The sequence below is a fragment of the Aspergillus pseudotamarii genome (assembly GCF_009193445.1).
Source record: "Aspergillus pseudotamarii strain CBS 117625 unplaced genomic scaffold BDV38scaffold_46, whole genome shotgun sequence".
Lineage (NCBI taxonomy): Eukaryota > Fungi > Ascomycota > Eurotiomycetes > Eurotiales > Aspergillaceae > Aspergillus > Aspergillus pseudotamarii.
In genome coordinates this window covers 1-15279 of record NW_022475060.1, presented here as the reverse complement: position 1 = coordinate 15279, position 15279 = coordinate 1, and the positions used below count along the sequence as shown (strand labels likewise).

At 48.0% G+C, this 15279-nt stretch overlaps 4 protein-coding genes across 4 annotated transcripts; all 4 read left to right on the top strand.

The window, feature by feature from the left end:
* The first annotated feature begins 142 nt into the window (after positions 1–142).
* Positions 143–3038, top strand: BDV38DRAFT_252955 (thioredoxin domain-containing protein). Its single transcript, XM_032055198.1, has 2 exons — positions 143–2117; positions 2171–3038. The coding sequence occupies exons 1-2, from the start codon at positions 395–397 to the stop codon at positions 2824–2826; spliced, it is 2379 nt and encodes a 792-aa protein (XP_031911171.1). The 5' UTR covers positions 143–394; the 3' UTR covers positions 2827–3038.
* Positions 3039–4791: 1753 nt separating this feature from the next.
* On the top strand, positions 4792–5563 carry BDV38DRAFT_252952 (uncharacterized protein). Its single transcript, XM_032055197.1, has one exon. It carries the CDS (start codon positions 5204–5206, stop codon positions 5510–5512), a length of 309 nt encoding a protein of 102 aa, XP_031911170.1. The 5' UTR covers positions 4792–5203; the 3' UTR covers positions 5513–5563.
* Positions 5564–7180: 1617 nt separating this feature from the next.
* Positions 7181–9254, top strand: BDV38DRAFT_252951 (CAP domain-containing protein). Its single transcript, XM_032055196.1, has 3 exons — positions 7181–8181; positions 8236–8525; positions 8587–9254. Exons 1-3 carry the CDS (start codon positions 7601–7603, stop codon positions 8655–8657), a joined length of 942 nt encoding a protein of 313 aa, XP_031911169.1. The 5' UTR covers positions 7181–7600; the 3' UTR covers positions 8658–9254.
* A 1336-nt stretch (positions 9255–10590) lies between these two features.
* On the top strand, positions 10591–13453 carry BDV38DRAFT_142529 (choline/carnitine O-acyltransferase). Its single transcript, XM_032051463.1, has 4 exons — positions 10591–11006; positions 11079–11108; positions 11167–13098; positions 13148–13453. Exons 1-4 carry the CDS (start codon positions 10619–10621, stop codon positions 13273–13275), a joined length of 2478 nt encoding a protein of 825 aa, XP_031911168.1. The 5' UTR covers positions 10591–10618; the 3' UTR covers positions 13276–13453.
* The last annotated feature ends 1826 nt before the right edge of the window (positions 13454–15279 follow it).

The window sequence follows — 15279 nt, the reverse complement described above, 5'->3', positions numbered from 1 at the left end:
ATGGTCTGTTGTTGTTGTTGTTGATAACGATGACTAATCTACCCCAGTCACGTGCCATGCTTTGATGCATGGATGACGCAGGACGGCGGACGATCTCCCGGATGCGGGTCAGCCTATCGAAAGGCCATCTTCTCGTACTCTCTCTCTCTCCGCGTCTTGTGCCTTTCCTGATTTTCCCCTCCTTTGTTACCTTATCTTCCACGTGTACGTACAGAGACTCGATCATTACTTGACTAGCCTTCGGGCTATTTACCGTGTAAATATTCGCTGGAACCTAGTCGCTCACGGTGCCCCTCAGACGCGCGGCTGGACCGGGGTGTCTTTACGCTACAGCAGGCGGTGTGCTACTCACCAGCAGTCGTTCACTTTCCCGCGGAAATCATATTGGCGCAAGATGGCAGCCCCGTCAGGCTTGCATGCGCATCTTCATCATGGCGCAACCGATGCGGGACCGAAGCTGGTCAACCGATTACGTGACAGCCGGTCACCGTATGTTAGAGCCCACATGAATAACCCAGTCGCCTGGCAACTGTGGGACGCAGAAGCGATCAACCTCGCCAGGCGCTATAACCGACTGGTGTTTCTCAGTATCGGCTACTCGGCTTGCCACTGGTGCCATGTCATGGAAAAGGAATCCTTCATGTCACCAGAGGTGGCTACCATCTTGAATGAATCTTTCATCCCAATCAAGGTAGATCGTGAGGAGCGACCGGATATTGACGATATCTACATGAACTATGTACAAGCTACCACGGGATCTGGTGGTTGGCCGTTGAACGTATTCCTGACTCCAGATCTAGAACCGGTCTTTGGTGGCACCTACTGGCCTGGACCCAATTCGACGACGCTACTAGGGAATGAGACTATCGGCTTTGTAGATATTCTGGAAAAGCTACGGGAGGTTTGGCAGACCCAACAGCAACGATGTCTCGATAGTGCGAAGGAGATCACAAAGCAACTCCGGGAATTTGCCGAAGAAGGAACACATTCGTACCAAGGAGACAAGGAAGCAGATGAGGAGCTGGATATTGAACTCCTGGAAGAAGCTTATCAACATTTTGTGACCCGCTATGATTCTGTGCATGGAGGATTTTCTAGAGCACCGAAGTTCCCAACCCCTGCCAACCTCAGCTTTCTACTCCGGCTCGGGGCGTACCCAAACGCGGTGTCGGATATTGTTGGTCAAGAAGAATGTGAGAAAGCAACGGCCATGGCAGTGCATACGCTCATTAGTATGGCGCGTGGTGGCATCCGTGATCATATTGGACATGGCTTCGCAAGATACAGTGTCACTGCTGATTGGAGTTTACCTCATTTTGAAAAGATGCTTTATGATCAGGCACAACTCTTGGATGTATATGTGGATGCATTCAAGATAACACACAATCCCGAACTGCTGGGCGCCGTGTATGATTTAGCTACGTACCTGACCACCGCTCCTATTCAGTCATCCACTGGCGCTTTTCACTCTTCGGAAGACGCGGACAGCCTGCCGTCACCGAATGACACGGAGAAACGCGAGGGAGCATTTTATGTCTGGACATTGAAAGAACTGACACAGGTGCTCGGCCAACGAGATGCTGGGGTTTGTGCTCGCCACTGGGGTGTGCACCCTGACGGTAATATCTCCCCCGAGAATGATCCACACGATGAATTTATGAACCAGAATGTGCTTTCCGTACAAGTAACCCCGAGCAAGCTAGCCAAGGAGTTTGGGTTAGGGGAAGAAGAAGTAGTAAGAATCATTCGTTCGGCGAAGCAGAAACTGCGCGAGTATCGGGAACGAACACGAGTCCGCCCTGATCTGGATGACAAGATCATTGTCGCCTGGAACGGGCTGGCCATTGGGGCACTTGCCAAATGCAGTGCTCTATTTGAGCGTATTGAAAGTTCCAAAGCATCACAGTGCAGGGAGGCAGCGGCAAAAGCGATTAGCTTTATCAAGAATGATCTCTTTGATAAAGCAACCGGGCAACTGTGGCGTATATATCGTGACGGTGGCAGAGGTGATACGCCAGGCTTTGCTGACGACTATGCTTATCTGATCAGCGGCCTGTTGGATATGTATGAGGCAACATTTGATGACAGCTACCTGCAGTTCGCAGAGCTGCTTCAGAGTAGGTGTTCTGTCGAATCCTCATTATCATATATGCACTAACGATACTACCAGAATATCTCAATGACAATTTCCTTGCATATGTGGGATCGACGCCGGCAGGTTACTACAGTACGCCGTCCAACATGACTTCAGACATGCCGGGTCCTCTTCTTCGTTTAAAGACCGGAACCGAATCGGCCACTCCATCTGTTAACGGAGTTATTGCACGCAACCTGTTGCGCCTCGCCAACCTGCTTGAGGACGATGATTACCGACTGCTCTGTCGCCAGACATGCCACTCTTTCGCGGTCGAGATCCTGCAGCACCCATTCCTCTTTGTCGGACTGCTTGATGCAATTGCCGGACTGGAAGCTGGCTCACGAAATTTCACAGGCGTTCTCTCGACGACACGTCTTCCTCAGGCCGGGCCCGGATCGTCAACCCGTCTCAACAGCAACTCCGCCGAGCCCACATCCGACGAGCCAACCTCCGTGCGCGAGCTCATTGTGCAGAGACTTCGTGCAGAAGCTGGTCAGGCGATATCAACCTCCACGACCACCGTTTCCCTCATTGACATCCGTCCCTCTCACGTGGGAGACTTCGTAGGTAATCAGTCATTCTGGTTGCGGACGAGGAATAAGCTATACAAGGACTTGAAGCCGACCGAACCGGCGAAAAACCATATACTTGTATGTGAGGGGGGTAATTGCAAGATGATGGATGTATGATTCTGCAGGTCACGCTTTTGCGATTGACCTTTCTCCTTACTTTCGGTATTGGGGCTATCGATACTCTCCTAGTTTATGAATTTGGAGGCTTTTTACATTAGCAATTGGTTTCGTCGTCTGTTTCTGAGTCTGGACAGGATGGCCATAATCAGACGCGCAGTATCATTACATAGGAACTTTAGCAACGAATATAACTTTCTTACATACAAACACAACACCCAGATCTATTTTTCCAGGACAAGAAAGAAAAAAAAGAACGGAAAAGAACCCCATCGTTTACATGTATCACACAGGCATAAAGCATACTCTACAAAGTTCCAAAGCAAAAAGTAAGGAGGAAATAGCAGTAGATAACAATCATCCTCACGTCAGAAGATACACAGAAACAACCCCCCTCCCAAGTCCAAACACACACTTCCAAGCCCAAAGTGTACACTCACTCCCAAATAAACCAAACACAATGATCCCAACATCCGATCAACGATCGAAGCAAACAAAAACCAACCCAACAACTGACATCACCCGTTTCACATAAATTAAACACGGTAATTAAACCTCGCCGATCACCAAGCCACCACTTAGCTGAGCATAAGAGCATCTGATATAAATGACTAATTGACTATATCGATCCGATGTGGACTTCGCCGATTAATCATCTTAAGTATATTAGGGGGGTCTAAGGCTGCAGTTGTGGATCTTGTAGGTGAAAAATCTTATTCGTACTGGACGACAGGTAGATGATGAGGGATTTTGTCCGCCCCAGATCAGTCTCGAAGTCTGGGTGGGGATCTGCGTTCTAGGGTTTTCTTTTGAGTGTTTACTGTGTTTTCTGCTATGTGTGATGTTTGTACTCTTAGATGTTGTTTAATGGGAGTTATGTGGTGATGTTTATCCGAACTATATTTTTTGATCGTTGGGGGTGTTGCTAATTTATACGTGTGCATATTCATCTTCGCCTGATCTGGGTATGTTTGTTCGCTCGTTTGATTTGGGCTGGAATGGGTATTTTTGAACCGTGATATTCTTGAGCATAGGTATTGACAGTCCTTGGTAGGTTGGGGTAGATATAATGGAAGGTATAGAGTTCTTCGGGGGCTGTAGATTGAGGAAGTAGAAACGGCGGATTAAATAAATGTATTGGGCTGACTTGAAGCAGTTCTAGTGTTTATAGCTGGTCCAGCAAATATAATAAAGCAGTTTGCTTTAGAATGAAATAGTCGGTCAAGTAGGAACGGTTCTTAGGGTTAGGCGTAGATGCAGTTATCGAAGACGGAGTATGTGCCATTATGCTACGTTCAATATTACGGTCGAGACCGATGTTGCGCGAGTACAGAATTCAGACGTTGAGGGTAGAACAGTGCTGGATGAATGGATTGGTTATATATATCAGTCATGCATCGTAGCGGTATAGAATAGTTAAGAATGTATAGAGGAATTGATGGCCAGATTTGAAGAACTTAAGCTACACCTTTGAGAGTTTATTTATCCTACATCATGTTGTATATCAATGTAAACATATACTATATATATCTTGCATTTAGAACGCTCATCCAAATTCTGTAAAAGTATCATCATGTATATACTAACCTCTGGATAACGGGAGTTGCCAGAAAAGTCAATTGTGTGCCTCAGCTGGGGGGATCCCGTGGTTCGTTCGGAGTTGTGTGAATGGTTTGTTTCCTGCTATTTTTTGTTTGGAGTGTTTGGACTCCTCGAAATGGCCAGACTCATTGCTGTCCTAGTCGCGAGGGGTGACTTCCTTACACCAGACCAAGTTCGGATTTATCGATAGCACATCCTACTCTTTCAGTGATTAGGATGGATGTGGTAGGACCAGTGTAATATGTGTCCAAGATAGCAAGAGAGTAGAGTAGCTACATTTCAGGCGATGATAGTCACAATTGTTTGTTTGCTACCTAACCTGAGAGATCAGGAGATCAGGAGATCAGGAGCACACTGGACGATATATGATCTACGTAAGCGAGAGCGATATTGAAGGATTGGGCCGTTTAAATAGGAGCTGTGCAGATCGAGCTCATCTGACCAAGAGTTGCTGTCGAGGAATTGGATCTATCAACCGGCTCACCCCGGATCCTTTGTTGGATCGTCTTCATGCTTCCTTTGGGATCCATAGGTCAAGGTAAGCCTAGATTCGGGTGTTGAAATGATTTTTAAACCATGTTTTCGTCAGGCTCTATATTCAAGCTTGTTATAATCCCCCTTTCATATTGCTACGCTGATGTTCATTGTCAAGCTACAGCTCGTGTCGAAAGTCACAATGGGTGGCGATAGAAAAGCATCGCCTGTGGCTAGGGAACCAAAAGGCATAGTATAGTATAATGGAAAATAAAGATGGAGAAAGGCGAAACAAGAGGTGATGAGTATCTTGACTCCAGAACCCTGCGTGGAGGCGTCAGCTAGGTCCGATATCGTTAGGGCCTGTAGTACGACCCGTCAGCCCGTTCCCGCCTACCATCAACGCATATTGGATGCGGAAAAGTCTAGATGGAACAGTCCATGGTTACACGGGCGTTGGCGTCGTCAGCTGTCGGGTCAGCAACGGCGTATGTATGTATGTACATGTACGGTGGTACAGCTTGGAGGTGGCTATGAGCGTCCCAGTGGTCCGTCCACGTGGAATGCCAAACACAATGCGATGTCGATAGAATTTGATGGATATGCTTGATCGTATAAAGTTCCCAATACGCTAAGGGGAAGGAATAAGTTAATTCCTCGGGAGACCGACCACTTTTGACAGATCATGACAGATCAGCCAAGACCACCGTGATTGTTTAAATTACTCAATTCGCCAGCCTCGACTCGGCAACGGTACTTGTGACCCGTTCGGCTAGACAACCCAAGGCGTTCTGGACTGCTCGAGACAGCGAGGACAAGGGAAAAGCCGGTGAGACCGGGGTGGACTGTGGTCGTATGGATAATGGGACAGGACGGAAGCACGAGGCCGTCAATGGACAGTTAATATCCATGGGAGATGGGCAAGTGGGGCAAATCTCCGAGGAGGTAGAAAGATGAAACATTAGCGAGTGGCAGAAAGTTGCCGAGTTGCCAAGTCGTTGGTGGTTAATCGTAGAATTACCCCTGGTTGGGTGGTCCGTTCATTTTCATTTTTCGCCCGTTCCTCGTGGGTGGCGCATCGGATTGGTCAGGCCACGAAGTTTCACAGGTTTGACCATCTGAAACTTTACATTTTTACTTTTTTTTTTTTCATATCATCTTGTATTATTTTATTTTATATTATTTTATTTTCTGTTTTTTGTTTTCTCTGTCTCTTTTAAGATTTCACGTCTTATACCGGTTCGTTTTCCGAGTATTCTCGAGAGCAATGGTATGTTGGGTTTCATTCAACTCATTGTGGTTCTTGAATGCCATTGACCATCAAACAATGGATCTATCCAGTGGTTATCACTGTGTATCCATTCTGCCCAGAAAATGAGGATTGCAGGATTTCCATGGCTTGGGGCTGATGATAGTATGGTACGAATCAATCTTACGTTTGTCCACGTTTTTTTTTTTTTTTTTTTTCTTTCTTCTTCTTCTTCTTACGAGTGGGGGGGAACTGCTCCAAGGTTGCAGGGGTCGAGTGCCTGCAATCTCCACCGTCCTTTAGCCAATGGTAGATGGTGCCTGACCTGGTCGGCATGTTGATTGGCCGGACCGGGGTTAGGGTGTGCCAGGGGTACAGAACAAAATCGTTCCATCGTGCAGACGGAGAAATTCACCGTCGTCTCTTTTTAATATCCTCAAGAGAATCTTATTAAATTACCATGACTATCCGGAGCAATCACCAAATCATTTCATCATTCATAGGTAGCGTTACATCCTTTCCATGGCTGGGAGATTCTTTCAGGAGGCTGTCTGGAATGTATTTCGTACACCGTTGTGGAAGATGGGTCGGGACACTGTTCCAGACGATCTCTGGTATGGACGAACTGACCTTGGTGGTTGGGAGGATAATCAGGGGATGAAAGAAACCCCCCCGACTCTTTCCTCAATTTCATGTCCAGTAAAATCAGAAACTCTAATAATTCGTTACCGATCTTCTTTGTGGAAAAGGGAAATTCAAACAAAAAAAAAATCAAATCAAATCAAATCAAATCAAAGGATGCTGGGTTGGATTCGTCAAACATAATTCCTACGATCCCCTCTAGAACTCTCCTTTAATCACCATCGCAAAAGCCAAGCTCTCTCCCCAGCTCATTTCATTTGTGTTTAATTATTCCAGATCGTACGGCCCCACTTGGAAAGAGTGACCACGCCCGTTGAGGGGCCTTTCGACTCTCCTTTCCGTGATTAAGGTCCCCATCGACGGTTGTCTAGTCCGCTTCATCACAGCCGTCCCACGCGACGGACCACACTATAATATCACTTCTCCCTCCCCGTCCTTTGCCACTCTTCTCTTTTGTTTCCCCATTGCTGGTCTCTCAACGCATTTCCAAACTTACCTCGCCTTTGGTACACTTTTTTCCACTCTTTCAAAAAGTGTCTCCAAGGCTGTCACTCTTTTGTCTATATTGGCCTAGACCGGAAAAGCGTACATAAAACCAACCGTCTGTCCCTTTCCAAACTCCCTGTTCCTCCAAGTCCAATCGCAGTCGATCTGCCTGTTGTCGGACGAAGTTTCTCCATTCATTTCAGTACTCGATCGGATAGCTTCCCGGAGAAGTACTTTTCTCGATCGAACGCAGTTGACCTGTGAAAACACATCTCGCAAACCAACCAGACTAAACCAATCGTCACTCAACCCTCAAACACCATGCGGTCTTCCTTGCTTATGGGCGCTCTGTGCGCAGCTGGTGCCGTGGCCAATCCTCTCGACAAGCGGGCTTACACTACTGACTGGACTATCGTCACGGTGACCACTACTATCACCGCACCGGTGCCCCCTGCTCCGACGACTTCCTCTTCGACATACGTTCCCGTGCAGGAACCCGTCGCGAGCGTGGAGCCTGCCCAGCCCGAGACGTCTGCACCGGCACCGGCACCGGTGGAACAGAGCTCGACCGCGGTCTTTGTCGAAGTCCCGGCGACTTCTTCCGCTCCTGCACCGGTGGAGCCCACCACTGCTGCTGCGGCCGACCAAGGATCTGCCTGGACCTCCGCGTGGACCTCCGCGTGGACATCGTCTTGGACCTCTTCTGCTTCCCAGCCAACCACCCTGGCTAGCACCACCTCCAGTGCCAGCGGCGCTACTGCCACGAATGCTTACCAGTCAACCATCCTGTACAACCACAATGTTCACCGCAGCAACCACTCCGCCAGCTCTCTGGAGTGGGATGCCTCCTTGGAAGCTAGCGCTCAGACCCTCGCCGCCAGATGCGTCTACCAGCATGACACGTAAGAGTGCCTCTACTTTTCGTCAACTATACGATGTACTAACGGTTTTTGTAGCACCATTGATGGCGGTGGCTATGGCCAGAACATTGGATATGGTGTCTCCTCGGGAAAGATTGGAGAGATGATCACCAACCTGATGTACAACAACGAGATGGGCTACTTCGAGAACCTGTATGGCGAGGCCAGCCCCAGCATGGACAACTTCGACGCTTGGGGCCACTTCTCCCAGATTGTGTGGAAGGGCACCACCCACGTTGGTTGCGCTACCGTGACCTGCAACAGTCTTGGTAACGTTGACTCGTCCGTGGCAATCCCCTTCACTGTTTGCAACTACAGCCCGGCCGGTAAGCGATAGACACCCGTGTATCCCGTTGGTGAATCCCAGTAATCCTGACAATACTTTAGGAAACTATGCCGGCGAGTATGCCGACAATGTCCTTCGTCCCCTTGGACAGGCCATGTATGTCGCTTCTTAAATTTCGAGAGTTGTTTTCGCCTCGACTGTGACGGGAGATCTGTCTGTGCACGCAGCGGCAAAGATTCCGATCCAGGGTAGTGATTGAATCGATGGGGTCGGGTATGCACACGGGAACCGTTCTGTGGCCAGATTAGATGACCTTGGCCAACTCAGTGGTGCACAGATGCTCTCCTGTATCGGCCCGTCCGCGAGATGTGAAACTTATATGAAACTCACCAATGGAGATACGCCTGACAACTGTCAGTTTCTTGCTATTATTTGAACTTTCTCCCTGTCTCCTTCGGTTTTCCTTCGAGACCACCTCACGTTTGCCTGCGCCGACTCGCCAAGTTCATGATTGCATCCGCCATCGGAGGTTGTCTAGCCATCAAGTTGGTTCTGAGGCGCAGGCCATGCGATGCGGTGGAGATTTTGATTTACCTTCTCTGTGAATATTGCTTTTTTGCCCCGTCATGGTACACCAATGGCAACATTTGAATCGATTGATTCTTTCATCTTTTTTCGCTTCTCCGTTTGTGCATTCATGTGTTCATATGAGCGTCTTGGCGGAGCATTTTTGATGACCAAAAACTAAATGATGAGACTTCCTACGAGACTGATTTCCGCGGATTGTAGACTGTACTTGTAGAACCCCATTGATCGCCGAATGCGGCGATGGGCACTGACACATGTCGTGTAACTTAGTTAACCAATGAACGGCGTGGCTGAAGTAATCGAACCCCACGTGACCGGCCCGTTGGAGACTAAGTTCCCCGCAACCAGAAGTATAGCTGCTGCACTTTCGACCCTCCCCAGTCAGCTCCCTTCGTCCGAAACGTCATCGGGCAGAGAATCCCCGTCTAGTCGGGTTGCAAATCAGCAGCACGCCTCAGAGCCTATTCTCACTGTGACGGCAGTGGTGCACTCTATCTAACTTTGGCCCTAGGGTGGCTGCTGAAGATTGCCACATCAAATTGGAATCTGGCGATACGACGTCAATTCGGGAGGATCATTAACTTGACACTTTAGATCTACAAGCTCTCACTTGCCAGTACTAGCCTATTGTCACCGTCGCAAAACTGTTATATCTAGTGTGTCAATCGGCTGTACACGCAATTTTCGACATCCGCAATTCCGTTTCTAGTTTGTGAGACAAGACAGTAGCTCTTCTGTCCCTCTTCTCTGGTCACGCTCCACTCGGGTCTTTTGTATGACGACAGACCGGGCCTAGGAAGACTACGGGAACCTGAGCGGAGGAACTAGATCGAAAATTTTTATACCAGGTGCCTTCAACTGGTAATCCGTGTTAATTTCAACTTTTGTGGCTTTTAGGCAATTGTTCGCTCGTCTGTGCGACTGCGACCCACACATTCTATATATCTCTTGGCGCATCGCGGAGCTACTAAGGTATATCTATTATCGACTAAGCTTCTTCATCCGTTCCTCCGATACCACCTTTGCCCCAAGCGTGCCGACGCTTGAGCCTGCGACAGTGGACCGCCGTGTTTTATCCGGCTAGCAGAGCTTTGACTGTTGCTCTTATCATTACTTTTTTCTTTGGTACCTCGTAAGCGTCCCTTTCTCCGTCCATAGGCCCCGGTTTCCCTTAGCCCGGCGCCCGAGCACATGCTCTCCCCGCGCCTGTCGTTCCTCTAAACAGCGGGGCTAGAATGGGTACTCTTATACCCTATATAGTCCTTATTTATTTATATCTCCCCCTTCACTTCTTTTCATCCCATAGTTTACGTGAGACTTGTTACTGCTCAATTGCGTTGATCTTCCTCGAGACCTGCTGTTAGTCACTATCCCGTGGTTGGGTTGGTCATGCGCTACTAGCCAGAACCCATGCCCTCATACTGCCTGCAAGATTGTCACTACTTCTATCGCACCGCTTTGCGCCTACTGTCCATTCCTACCTTCCTCGCTTGTCGCTACGCTTAGTTGATCATATTCTGGACGTGAACATCACTTACTGACACGATGTCTTATTCGTCTGTTGCAGTTCGTCACTTCACGGCCCCAAAGCCACTATTGGACGCCATGGCCACCCCGCGCTCTCAACCTACCATGGAGGCTAAGATTACGCCTACCTCTGTGGATGGCGTGAACGGCGATAATGTTGCGTCAAATTCGTCAAAAAAGAAAGGGTCCACGTTCGCTAACCAAGACTCTCTCCCGAAACTTCCTATCCCGGATCTAGAGAGCACATGCAAGAAATACATTGAGGCCCTATCTCCGTTACAGACGCCAAGGGAACAGGAAGAAACAAAGGCGTCTGTCCAAGACTTTCTCAAGTCGGACGGCCCTATTCTTCAAGAGAAGCTAAAGAACTATGCATCTTCGAAAACCAGCTATATCGAACAATTCTGTAAGTGTATCCGTGAAGAGGGGGAGGGGTGTTACGTTGCTATATCGAATGAGAGCTAACATTGTAACTCAGGGTATGATTCTTACCTGAACTACGACAGCCGTAAGATAGGCCCTCTATCACAGAAACTATCTGGGTTCCAGCCTGCTGACTCTAACAGCGGTCGTTTTGAATCTCAACCCATTCTTCTTGCTCGAGGATGACCCCACACCTGCCAGGAATCACCAGGTTACTAGAGCAGCATCGCTTGTTGTATCGGCCCTCAGCTTTGTCCGAGCTGTGAGGCGGGAAGAACTCGAGCCTGATACCGTTAGAGGGACGCCACTATGCATGTATCAATACTCTCGATTGTTCGGAACAGCGCGTCTGCCCACCGAAAATGGATGTGTTATCAGTCAGGACCCCCACGCCAAGCACATTGTTGTCATGTGCCGGGGCCAGTTCTACTGGTTTGATGTCCTCGACGAGAACCATGATCTGATTATGACTGAGAAGGACATCGCCCTTAACCTTCAAGTAATCATCGGGGATGCGGAACAGACCCCAATCCAGGATGCCGCCAAGGGGGCTTTGGGTGTCCTCAGTACGGAAAACCGCAAAGTGTGGTCTGGCCTACGGGACATCTTAACGAAGGACGAAGGCTCTAACAACGCAGAATGTCTAAACATTGTCGATACAGCTCTTTTTGTTCTTTGTCTTGATTACACTGAGCCGAGCAATACGTCTGATCTCTGTGCCAACATGCTTTGCGGTACCAGTGAAGTGGTCAAGGGTGTGCAGGTTGGAACTTGTACCAATCGGTGGTATGACAAGCTCCAGATCATTGTGTGCCAGAACGGCAGTGCCGGTATCAACTTTGAACATACCGGTGTGGACGGCCATACGGTGCTGCGTTTTGCCAGTGATGTTTACACAGACACGATACTCCGTTTCGCAAAAACTATCAATGGACAGGCGCCCACTCTGTGGGCAACCAACAGCCCCGATCCGGCCAAGCGTGATCCCCGAAGCTTTGGCGATGTCAGCACTACGCCCCGCAAACTAGAGTGGGACATGCTTCCTGAACTAAGTATTGCCCTGCGGTTCGCCGAATCCCATCTTGCCGACCTTCTCAAGCAACACGAGTTCCGTGTGCTCGAGTTCGAAGGGTTTGGCAAGAATTTCATCACGTCGATGGGGTTCTCGCCAGATGCGTTCGTACAGATGGCATTCCAAGCTGCGTACTACGGGCTGTATGGCCGTCTGGAGAACACCTACGAGCCAGCAATGACCAAATTCTTTTTGCACGGCCGGACAGAGGCGATACGGACGGTTACCAACGAATGCGCCAATTTTGTGCAGACTTTCTGGGGAGAGAATCCAGCAGAGCAGAAGGTGGAGGCTTTGAAGAAAGCGACCGAAAGGCATACCGCTACTACTAAAGAATGCTCCAAGGGGCAAGGACAGGATCGACATCTCTATGCATTATATTGCCTCTGGCAGCGGTCCTTTGAAGAAGGCTCTTCCTCTTCTGGTAATAGTGTAGTAAGCAGTTCCAACGGCTACTCTAGCCCTGCTGAGAATGGCTCTACTGTGGACTCACCGAAGTCCCCGTTATCGGATGATGGGGTATCTTCTACAACTAGCTATGGCTTGCGTGCGATTCGCCCGGCGCCACCCACGCCAGCACTCTTCAGTGACCCCGGTTGGGACAAAATCAACAATACCATCCTGTCAACCTCGAACTGTGGAAATCCATGCCTGCGGCATTTTGGCTTCGGTCCGACGTCTGCAGATGGCTTCGGAATCGGCTATATAATTAAAGATGACTCGATCTCGTTCTGCGCCTCGTCCAAGCACCGCCAGACCGCTCGGTTTTTGTACACACTCGAGTCGTATTTGTTTGAAATCCGAAAGCTACTACGCGCCACAAACCGTAAGACGGCCAGTCCGCGAACCAGTCGGGCCCGGGAGATGGAGATCATCGCCGAGCGGCTCCAAGGGGATCACCGTCGGGGCCGGCTCGTCCGGGGAGATCCTGGGGCAGTGCGCCGGGGTGCCGATACACCAACGACTGACAGCGGAGAAATAGAAGACGACGGCATGGGTGGATGTAAGTTCCCGACTCAATCAATATCTCAGAGATACTAACAGCATATCAGACGGGTTCTTCGATGCCGGAATGTTATTGCATGCACTCAAAGGCTTAAATACAGACCGAGAGCGTAACGGAGACAAACCCGAACGACGCCGGTTTGTCGGCAAGAAACTACGTCTAAATGAGTACTGATTCTTTCTGCCTTGGGAGTTTTGGTTGTTTATTGTTGAGAGTTTACGATATGCACATTTAGAGCGAGATACCAATGCGACTACTTGTTCTTCAAAACTAGTTGTCAGTAGTTTTGTTGGATGCTGATCAGGTGATGGAGTAGAGGTTGTATCTTCAGAATCAAATTTTAACATATCATATTTCATATGCTCTGAGTCATTTCTTGCAGTTTAATGCACGGTCACGAATGCACAATGAGAGAAAACTTTCTGCGCGGTAATACTTATTATTAATTGCGAATGAATAATCAGCCAACCAGAATTTGGCCTGCCGCATACCGAAAACGTCGAGGAACATGGAGTTCCATCAGCTTGTGTTCACGCCACCGACTTTCTGCCCAACCGATAATTGTCGAAAACGACCATCGCAGTTTTATATCCAAATCATCGTAGGTCCGTGGATTTACATAATAGCATATCTGTAATTACTGGAAAGCGGCCTTTCTTTTCTTTTTCTCCCTTTTGGCGTTTTGTTTGCGGTACCATATCGTGGTGTCGTGCTTTGCCTCCACTAGTGATATGTACATAATGACTTCGATCCTGTAAAATGGTGTATACGATGCGAGTCGAATCAGGTTAATTGTCCTTATTTGTGATTCGAGAATATATAACACCTTTGGTGTAATTGTTTGTGTTGTTGTGATCTTGAAGGGGCGTCTAATTTTCATATATATATATTACTACAATGATATTGCCTTAACCCTTGGAAAATGCTCCACGTCTGCCACGAATATGCATGTGCAAGTCATGCACTAGATATGTAGATATGCATAGATATGCATGTATGCACTTGTAATCTGCCTTGCTCAGTATGGGGAAGTTAAGAGACAAACCGAAAATATAACGGGTATTTGTGAGTTGTTCTGTTGATCTCCTTAGGCTTAGTGGCTTGGGTTGGTGAGTGAATTGATGCGTTGTACTTCTCTTTTTTACCCTTTTTTTTTTTTTTTTTGTTTTTTTTTTTTTTTTTTTTTTTTTTTTTTTTTTTTTTTTTTTTTTTTTTCTTTTTTCCACCCTCCCTCCCTTTTTCTTTCCTCCCCTCTGGTTAGATGCGGCTACTGCAACTGCAAGTCACTGTACATCCGGTATGTATGGAGTACAGCGAGTGTTGTATCTGTAGAGCATGACAGTCAATGGTTGTTAGTAGTCCCTGAGGTGGCCTCAGGCACAAACTCGGTGGTATCAGATTCTGCATCAAGTAGATTATCTCGTTTGGATACCATGGGAGAATGTACTCCCGGAATAAAATTTCTTCTACGCACGCGTATTGCTATCAGGCCACCCATTGTTTATTTTGAAGAAGATACTCCGTCGTATTCCTATCGATACAGCCAATCTTGCCAAAAAAAAAAAAAGAGAAAAAAAAAAAAAAAAGAAAAAAAAGCCAGCCGCTTTTACCACCGGCTAATTAACCTCTCACCAATCAAAGGGACCGTCGGTGAGATCATATCCTCCACCAACCGATCAGACCCCCCTTGACGAACTGATTTTCGTCGCCTTCTAATGCGTTTCTAACTGTCTCATCGATGTATCTAGCGGTAAATTTCCCTTGCCGGGCCGCCGGTATCCGAGTTTCCAAATTCGAAACGTTGCTGATTGATAGCTTGAGTTGATAGATATCATCGGTGGTTGTTTTTCTGCTTGCACAGCCTCTCCCGTGCTGTTGGCTACCGCCCTGTGTAGTCTGGATCCTGTGTAGTATCTGACCATTCCTCCAGTAATTACTATTACTCCTTCGGTCAAGTCATGTGGCGCACGTGATTCCTCTGGCGACCACTGATTCCGTCGCTCTGGCGGAAGTGTTCCATCCACTCGGACAGCTACCTACTACTACATACTTACATACTACTACTAGTAACAAACATAGACCGGCAACTCTTGTATATGGATCCTTGCGTCACAGATCTTCTCTGTTGATTACCTTTTTTCTTTTTTCTTTCTTTCTTTTTTTTTTTTTTTTTTTTTT

Coding starts and splice junctions, on each gene's coding strand:
- BDV38DRAFT_252955 (XM_032055198.1), top strand. CDS start 395: ATGGCAGCCCCGTCAGGCTTGCATGCGCATCTTCATCATGGCGCAACC. Junction 2,118..2,170: donor GTTCGCAGAGCTGCTTCAGA/GTAGGTGTTCTG, acceptor CGATACTACCAG/AATATCTCAATGACAATTTC.
- BDV38DRAFT_252952 (XM_032055197.1), top strand. CDS start 5,204: ATGAGTATCTTGACTCCAGAACCCTGCGTGGAGGCGTCAGCTAGGTCC.
- BDV38DRAFT_252951 (XM_032055196.1), top strand. CDS start 7,601: ATGCGGTCTTCCTTGCTTATGGGCGCTCTGTGCGCAGCTGGTGCCGTG. Junction 8,182..8,235: donor TGCGTCTACCAGCATGACAC/GTAAGAGTGCCT, acceptor CGGTTTTTGTAG/CACCATTGATGGCGGTGGCT. Junction 8,526..8,586: donor TTGCAACTACAGCCCGGCCG/GTAAGCGATAGA, acceptor ACAATACTTTAG/GAAACTATGCCGGCGAGTAT.
- BDV38DRAFT_142529 (XM_032051463.1), top strand. CDS start 10,619: ATGTCTTATTCGTCTGTTGCAGTTCGTCACTTCACGGCCCCAAAGCCA. Junction 11,007..11,078: donor CAGCTATATCGAACAATTCT/GTAAGTGTATCC, acceptor ATTGTAACTCAG/GGTATGATTCTTACCTGAAC. Junction 11,109..11,166: donor TTACCTGAACTACGACAGCC/GTAAGATAGGCC, acceptor TGACTCTAACAG/CGGTCGTTTTGAATCTCAAC.